The 9,803-nt window shown below is 34.3% G+C and overlaps 1 protein-coding gene across 1 annotated transcript in view; it reads right to left on the reverse strand.

Moving 5' to 3' along the window:
- FERRY3 (FERRY endosomal RAB5 effector complex subunit 3) overlaps positions 1-9,803 on the reverse strand; it is a 41,021-nt gene that overhangs the window by 2,049 nt on the left and 29,169 nt on the right. Inside the window, exon 11 of the mRNA XM_019660971.1 lies at positions 7,361-7,463. Within this exon, the coding sequence (XP_019516516.1) occupies positions 7,361-7,463 (103 nt within the window). The remainder of the gene's footprint in view (positions 1-7,360; positions 7,464-9,803) is intronic.

A 9,803-nucleotide genomic window follows, 5' to 3' on the forward strand; every position in this document is an offset into this window, starting at 1 on the left:
AGAGAGAGAGAGAGAGAGAGAGAGAGAGAGAGAGAGAGAGAGTCAGATTTTTATCTATAATGTGGATCATCTAGTTTGTGAATAGATTCAGGCAACTATTTGCTAATTTCAGCTGATTTCCTTTGGTTTTTAGGCATATTACTTCCTCCAGCTGTTATACTATGCTTGTGAAATGCTAATTTAATTAGGCTCGTAAAAATAATATTTAAAATGAACACATTTAGTATAATTCTAAACACAAATATAAATGATGCAGAAACTCTACCTACTATTCTCAATATGTTAGCATGAATAATTTTATTAAATTGTAAATTTGAATAAGCCACCTAACAAACCAAATGCATTCATTCTTCTGTTCCTGTGTTATCTTGACTGAAAGCCAGGGTAAGACTCTAACCAATAAATTTTACAATATTTCATAGTTATGATCAGCGATTATGCCATTTTAAATTCTATTTCTTTTTACTATATCAGAATTATTTCCCCATGTTTCATGTCCTCATAATTATAACAATAAAATATGTTTATTATTTCATTACAGTGATTGTCATATTTTTGGGTCTTAGGACCTTTTTACACTCCTAAAAATCACTGAACACTCCAATGAGTTTTGTTTATGTGGATTACATCTCTTGATATTTACTGCATTAGAAATGAAAACTGATAAAAATACTAATTTTATTTAAAAATGATAAACATGTTAACATAACTTTTTTTTTAATGGAATTTTCCAAAGCAAAAAAATTTTAGTGAGAGAGTAGCAATGTTTTACATATATGCAAATCTCATTAATGCCTATCTTAATAGAAGACATCTGGATTCTCATATCTGCCTCTGCATTGAGTCTGCTGTGTTATCATAGAGTGTGTAGCCTCTGGAAAAACTCATTGATGCTCATGTAAGAATGAGAGTGGAAAAGGCAAATCACGTCTTACTATTGTGAAAATATTTTAATCTTGCTGACCCCTAGAAGGGGCTAGGATCCTGAGGGATCTTTAGAACACAATTTAAAAACTGCTGTTTTGTTGCATTAGCATATCATAATTCATTCAAATAGCTCCTGATAATTTGATCTCCACTTTTTGCAGTGCACATATTTATGTATATGTATGTGCGTGTCTCTCTCGGTATTTTTTGTTTGTTTGTTTTTTTAACAATTTCTTGAGATACTTATGTCTATAGATTTGTGAAATAAAATTTAGGTTCTTCCCTAAAAGGTTAGAGCACTTTACATTAGTCATTAACAATGTATGCACCATTCAATTTCACCATATGTTCACCAACATTTGGACATTTAAATATTACTTAAAATATTATTTATCATTATTACTAATTTAATAGATCCAAAATGGTACTACCCTGATTGCTTTTAAAAAAGAGACTTACTTTTTGAAATAGTTTGAGGTTTACAAAAAGTTATGAAAATGGCACAGAGAATTTCCATATCCTCCCACACTCACTTTCCTCTATTATAATAACATCTTACATTAGTATATTACTAAACGGGAAGCTGTCTATGCGCCTATCAAGAAAGAGAACAGACTGTATCAAACCACAGCAGGGAAAATGCTTCAGAAATTCTAATTCACGTTGGGTTTTCAATTATATATAATACATGTATACATCTAAAGCAATAGCAGACTACAACTGAATTATTTTCCATACTGTAAAATAATAGTTGTGGAATAACAGAAATACTGGTCATGACGTTAAAGTGAAATAATGCACACACATGCACACACACACACACACACACACACACACACACACACACAGAGGCCTCATTTTAACAAATGAAATGAAAAAAATTTAATGAGGACCTAAAACTTCATTTTGGAAATGTTTCCAAACAAATGAGGGCTTTCGCCCTTTCATTTAAGGAGCCAGATGAATTAGGAACCATAGAAAGAAGCAAATGTAGAATGTGATCTTCCAAGTATTTTTACTGAATTTAGTCATAATATTGTCAAATTGCTATGATCTCACTAACGGATTTCTATTTGCTGTCAATGAAAAATTAAACCCAGCATATATTTTTATTCTTTGTACTATTTTTATCCTTGGTACTTTTATTCTATTGTCTATTTTCTTTGTAAATGCTGTAAAATAAACAAATCATTTAATAACCAAAAATATAAAAAGAAAAAAAGCACTACCGATACATTATTAACTAAAATCCACAGTTTATGCAGGTTTCCTCAGTTTTTACCTGACATTTTCTGTTCCAGGATCACATCCAGGACACTATACTGAGTCACAGTGTTACTGTAGCTTTCTCTTGCCCATGACTTTCTCATAGACTTCCCTTGTTTTTGATGACTTTTGAGTTTTGAGGAACACTAGTTAGGCATTTTGTAGGATGCCTTCTGTTGGGATTTATCTGATTTTTTTTCATGATTAGACTTGAGTTATGGATTTTGGTAGGAAGACGAAGGGGTGAAGTGTCATTTTCGTCACATCATATCAAGGGTATATACTGTGAACATGATTTATGACTGTTGATATTGACTGGATGGGTTACCTGGTGGAGGGTAGTGTTTTCAGGTTTCTCCATGGTAAATGCCCTTCCCTCACCCCTCAGCTTTCCCACACTGTACTCTTTGGAAAGAAGTCACTCACCATGAACAGCACACACTTAAGAGGTGGAGATGTTTTGCTCGTTGAGGATGGGTTATTTACAGGAATTATTTGGAATTCTTCATGGGAGATTTGTTTCTTTCCACTCATTCATTCATTCATTCGTTTACATCAGTCTGGATTCATGGATCTTTATTTTAGATGTTGGGTTATAATTCAATGATTATTAATTACCAAACCGTTTCTCTGTCTTACTTTAATTGACCTTACTGGCATAATTCACATTAGTAACCACTCCCTTTTTTCATTAAACTTGCCAACCCCTCCTAGAGGCTGATCTGTTGAATATCCTAGTTCTTCACCAAACTTTGATGGTCTTTGGACCTCATGCCTAGTTATTGCTATGGAGTCCTATGTAGTTTCGTGGACTCCAATATTTCCCCTCCAAACCACTGATTTGGCTAATTTATCTTAAGTACATTTCTGATCATATTGTATTCTTGTTTAGCAACTTACAATGGTCTCCTACTGTCTCATGAATAATATCTAAGACTTTCTTTTAGTATTAAAGGTTATTTACATTAGTGCCAAAACTACTTCAGCTTCTATGACATTTAAATTAAAAAAATGAAGATTTCACTCAGGCACATCTGTCCACCTTTGCCTAAACATGACCTGCAATGTCTGTCCACTTCCTCCCACTTCTCCTTAAGCCATTTCTTCTGCCTAGAATGTCCTCCCTCTTATTTCCATCTACTGAAACCTGATCTTCATTCTTCAAGGTCCAACTTAACTGCCATCTCCTTCATAAAGTATTTCCTACTTTTCCAGCTGCGAATGGTGTCACTATCTTCTGAACTCCCAAGGACTCGTTTTTCTTTTGTCTCAATGATCACAATTTACCCCCTTTTTTTTGAGGAGGTATGGGGAGGAATCAGTGCGGAGATGGGATTTATGTTTTCTTTTCTTATGTGCTCTCTGAGGGCAGGAACCACTTTTTATTTACCTTTACTACCTTTACAGTGTCTTCTACAATACTGAGTGAGCATAACGATGCTCAAAAATACAGACTGAGTGAATCATGCTCTTATCCAGGGTTATTTAAAAAGAAAGTGCCCTTTTCTGCAGCAGAAATAGACTTCGATAGGAAACTACTTGTTGTGTCCAAAATACTTTCAGATTGATAAATAAAAGGGGTCTAGGTGCTGAGAGAGCTAAAAATAAAGAATCCTCTTTTCCAAAGTTCTAGAAGCTTATAAAAATGACTAGTAGAATTTTATGATGTTTAAATTTTATTTTCAATACTTCTCAGCTTCCAAGTTCCCAAAGAGGAAGCGTATTTCCTTGTAACTGCAAAGGCTGTTACAGAGAGCCACATTGCCTTATGAGGATGCACACATGCAGAAAGTGACAAGGTTTTGTTTTTTAGCTTGTTACCCTGAGTTAAAAAAATAATGTACACAGAGAGCAAGGTAACTAAGAAATATCTACCTACAGGTATGAGAAATGCCAATAGTTCTTAAAACTACAATAATAATGTCTTATGTTTACATGGGACTATACAATGTACATAACTTGTATCTCCCAAGAAACCTTTATAAATTAAAAAAAAAAGGACAAGAAAGGTACAGTGAATCATCCAAGGTCATGCGGCAGTCTGAGACTTGCATTTTCTTCTTCTTAAAAGCATCTTCTGCTGAACAAAGGTTTTCAATTTTAATGAAGTACAATTTATTAAGTTTTTCTTTGATAGCTTATGTTTTTTTGTATCCTAAGAAATCTTTGCTTAACCTGATGTCATCCAGGTTTTCTTTTACATTTTCCTCTAGAAGTTTTATAGTACTAGCTTTTTTGGTTTAGGTTTATGATCTATTTTAAGTTAATTTTTATGTCTGATGTCAGGTAAAAGTCAAGGTTATTTTTTTCTTTTACCAATATCCAATTCTTCCCATACAAGTGGTTGAAAACACTACCTTTTCTCCCATTGAACTGCCTTGGCATCTTTTCTGGAAATCAAATGGTCAGACATGCATGGACTTATTTCTGGATTCTCTATTTTGTTCCTTTGACCCGTAGTCTATTCTCCTGCCAAGGTCACAGTGTCTTTGGTTACTGTAGCTTTACAAAAAGTTTTGAAATAAGTTGGTATAAGTTCACCAACTTTGTTCTTTTTCAAAATTGTTTTGGATATTTTAGGTCCTGTGCATTTTGTATATTGTGTTGCCGGGAAAGTAATAACGTATTTTTCTATGTTTTTCAATGCAAAAACACGTCATGACTTTCCTGACGATCCAATACATTTTAGAATTAGCTTGTCAGTATCTTCCAAATTGCCTTATAAAGATTTTGATAAAGATTTAAGTCTATATAGATCAACTTGAGGAGAACTGACATCTTAATAGTATTGAGCCTTCCAAACCATGAACACAACTGTATCTCTCCACTTATTCAGGTCTTAAGTTTCTTTCTGCAACTAAGCTCAGTTCTGTAGTTGCTAGGTCATTTTTCACAGCATTTTTTTTTTTTTTACTTGATGACATTTTAAGCTTGTCCTCAAGTTCTTTAAAGAGCAATCAAATATTTCATGGTCTGTGTCTCACAATTCCAGTGCCTCAAATCTTTGTATATCTGTTTTAATGTTCAGTTGTTTCTGCTGGTTTTAAATCATGGTGTTTTATTTCCTGAGGATCTACTTATCTTTCACTTATGTTAAACATTTTATTGAAGGATCATATGTAAGAATAAATACTAAAGTATAACTGAGTATTTATATCACCTTAAAATGTTACTCTAAAACATACCATTTTCCAAAATACCATGCAAATAATCAGAATCAAGGAATTATAACTATTTATACTATTATAAATAAGGCACTCATTTTTATATATAGCAAAGCATTATCTGACAGTAGCTTGTAGTATAATTATTTGAATTATTTCAGGCTAAGGTCAAACCTAAGCATCACAACTCACATGAGTACAACTAATGTGAATTGTAAGCACGGAACTTCAGCAGGGCTAGCCTTGAACTCTGACATATTGAATATATATTACCCCAATGTGTTAAAATAAGGATAATAATGGTAATGATGAAAGACTGAAGCACAAGTTAGAATAGGGCAGTTCTAATGGTTTGACTAAGAGTAGATGGAAAAAAAAGGTCATCACCTTTTATCCATTAATACCATACTTTCTTGCTTTTTGTAAATGTGTGTTTAATAGCATGGTCTAGAAAAAATACCTATGACAAAAATTAAAACCTTCATGCTCTTCAGAATGATGCAAATGAATGCAGTTTCATCAGTGCTATAGAGAACGCACCAAAATACCAATTTATGGCATGATCCCAGGCTATCTTTGAAGTGATAGGCAATTTAATTTTCATATAATATAAACCCTCATATTCTATTTACTTTAACTTAATGCTGCTTAACAGCACATGAACCTGAAAGGAAACACAGACCGTTGCAAGCACATGCATCTGTGTGTTTATGCATCCTTGTTGTTTTTTAAAGCCTCCATTTGCCTACCCAGGGATGCCATCCCAAGCATCCCTGTCACTTTTTCTCTGCTTAAAACCAGCACCTAGAAAGAATGGCTTTGTGTACATGACAAAAGTAAACCTAAGCTTCAGAAGTCAATAAGGTCATGAGAAGACATGACTTCATGAATGTCATCACAGGATACAGCCTGTTGTCTCAAAGCTCTCTCTGGAAACGAATCTCAATACAGTAAATGAAATACACAACATAGTAGGTCACGTAACAGGACAGAACAGTTTTGATCATGAGGCCAAGTGACAAATGAAATCTTACTGTCACACCTGTGCGAACACATTAACAAAGAAATCCATCGAAAAAGCGGAATGAATCATTTGGAACACTTCAGACATTGCAGCCGAGGCAGAAAATTAGGCCCTACGGCTGGCTATACTTTAGATGATAAGTGGGCACTAAATACACAGAATAAATGCTTAACTTGTGAAACTGAAATGAAAATGTCAATTCTGATTATAATTGCAGATAGTACCATCTATCGAAAATTACTGGCCATACTTTGACTACTAAACTTGAATCTTCTGATTAGGGTAATGCTGAACTGCAGAGCTGATTAGGATTTAGTTGGTATATACTTTTAAGTCTTCACCGATTGTCTTGGAAGTTAGATAGAATTATATTCTGAGTTTATATGCCCATGAGGGAAATTGCAAGACTACTCTTTACTCTTAAGTATGTGCCTCTGAGTACCTAAAATACATACTAATACCTGAAATATTTGTATTAATAAGTTTCACAGCCATTATCCAAAGGGGAGAACTAGTATGGCTTTCTCACTTTTCACATTCAGAAACAATGGGGTAAGGACAACCACTGTGAGAAACTATTTGGCTGCAACTACCAAAGGGAAACATACGAGCATACCCTGACATCTAACAGTTCCATCCCTAAGTACACACCCATCAGAAATGCCAACATATACGTAGTAGAATGTTCACAGCAACATTCATCATAATAATCAAAACCTGGAAATAATAATCCATAATAATCAAAGCTTAGCCAAATGTTCGCAAATAGTAAAATGGCAAAATAATTGTGGTCTAGTCACACAACAGAATGATACATAACAACGAGAATGAACAGTCTACGAACACAAACAGTAATATAAATCAATTTCACAAACATAGTATTGAGTGAAAGAAGCCAGATATAGGAGTATTTACTGTATGACTCATTCCACTTATAAAAACACATCTAACTAATCTATGCTTTTTCAAAGTGGCTTACGAGACTGGAAGGGAGCATGGGGGTGGCTTCTGGGGTGCTGGTAATGGTCTGTTTCATAATCTGGGTACTGGTTACATTGGTGCTCAGCTTGTGAAAATTTGGGCTACATATTTATGATATATGTATGAGTATTTTTCTATATGTGCATTATACTCTAATAAAAAATTAAAAACAAACATCTTCACCAACTATGACAATTACAACAGCTAAAACCCCTAAATCTCAACAAGTTAATAGTAAAAATAAAAGCAAGTCAGGGACTCGGGATTCTTGACTTGCAGGTTCATTCCGTATCTACCAGGTTAGATTGACTCCAATAAGACAGTATCTTCGGATCACAAAGATCTAGAGAGATAAAACTGGTAAAATCAGTTATCTTTCTTCTTGATTATTGATTCCTTTCCTTTTTATAAAAAAAAACAAACTGCAATTAATTTTTATATACCACATATCAGTGAAATCAGATGGTTCTCGACTTTTTCTGTCTGACTTATTTCGCTTAGCTTAATTATCTCAAGATCCATCCATGTTGTCACAAATGGCATTATTTCATCTTTTCTTATGGCTGAGTAGTATTCCATTGCGTATATATACCACATCTTCTTTATCCAATCATCTATGGAAGGACACTTTGGTTGTTTCCATGTCCCCAATAAACTTTAATTGAAAAAAAAATGTTCTAATATAACAATGTGAATATAGTTAATACCATTGAACTATACACTTAAAATGGTAAATGTCAATTTTATGTTATGTATATTTTACCACAATAAAAAAATGTAAAATACACTATAGCAAAAAAAAAAATGCAACTAATTTCTACAGCTCTTTTTATTTACTATAGGACATAGACTGTTTCAGACTTTATTATCATTACGCACACACTGAGTGTCTAGCAATTGTCTGTTAGAGGAAGAAAGCGACATCTGAAAATGCTTTGGGATCCTTGCAGGAAGCCTGAGACAAATATTACTGCTATATTCTGTATAGTGTTGTCTGAATTTGCAAACTTCTTGACCTTAATGGATGTTTAAATACAACAAACTAAGATCGTGGCTCCATATACTTTTGTGAATTAAAATGGACACTTGGGAAACAACTTAATGTTCTGCAGCTGGCTGTCCCGATTTAAAACATGTAACTTTTGTAACCTTGTGGGAGAGGGAACGCTGGTCGTATCAGATGTCTGGAAGTAAATCCCAACTTAGTGACTTTTGGAAACACTGTTTTTTGAGGTTGTTTCCCACCTACATATGACCATTTTTATAAACTGGTTAACCAGGAGTCCAGCTGCAGGAATGTTCGGAAGTTTCCTTGTGGCTGGAATTCATCACAAACTTTCTTTGTTACTCCCCCAAAGACTCTTTTATAGATGGGCTAGGATGATAACAATGGCTATAAATTCCTGATGGAACTAAGACATTATAAAACTACAGTGGGGAAAAACAAAACATGTTTATGTCAATCTCTCCTGATACCATATTAGGTATGACTGAGGCTATCGAAGTCAATGGAAAGGGAGATTAGGAAGTCTGATGCAGCTTTCATAGGATGGAGCCAAATTGCTCTTAGAGCGATAATGTGTCCGGTGAAAATACAAATAGATTATAAGTGGGGAACCACTGAAAATCCTCTTGTCTTACATGGCATTGGTTTTTATGTGTGTGTTTATATAGGGCATTGCATTTAAAAATGAGGCCCCTTATAATCAGTCTAAGTGGAGACTTAAATCACTCTAAAAAGTAAAACACTGTACTTCATAATATAGCATTAACACATCCCTTTTCTTTTGCTAAATAATTTTTAATAATCCATGATCAGACGTCCTTCCTAACATTCACGATCTGCACTTACCAGTCAGCAATTTCGCTTCTGAAAACAATGCACCTCAAAGCAAGCAGCTACCAAGTCGCTGACAGGGGCCCTTCACCAGCAGGCTGACCCTTGCCTCTCCCAGGACTTGGGTGCACCATTTGCAGTGAGGCTGCTCTCTTGTCCAGACTATTGGAAGTTGAATTTTTAGTCTTTCTATTATTTCCACAACTTATTATTTCTTCTAACCAGTTTTTATGTGGGTGAGGAAAGGAAGCAGGAGAGAAAACAGCTATAAAAAGAGATTTTTTTAAAAAGTAAAAAAAAAAAATAGTACTTAATAAAATGAATGCATGATTATGTCATGTTTTAATTGTAGAAGCCAATACTTGTACTGTCCAAAGAACATCCTTGAGAAAATGTTAAAACGAGGCTGGCTTCTTCCCGTCATCTACCATCTCTTTCCATTGCCTGTTCATGCATACGCAGAGAATGCAAACTAATTTTAATGTTAGCCTAAGCCAAATATAAATATGGAGGCAGATCTAATGCTACTTAAGACAAAAATGGAGAAGAAAGAGGAGGAGGGAGACAGCGGAAGGAGTAGGAGCATGTGCCTTATCCAAAGCTA

This window comes from Hipposideros armiger, unplaced genomic scaffold, assembly GCF_001890085.2.
Source record: "Hipposideros armiger isolate ML-2016 unplaced genomic scaffold, ASM189008v1 scaffold_332, whole genome shotgun sequence".
NCBI classification, from domain to species: domain Eukaryota; kingdom Metazoa; phylum Chordata; class Mammalia; order Chiroptera; family Hipposideridae; genus Hipposideros; species Hipposideros armiger.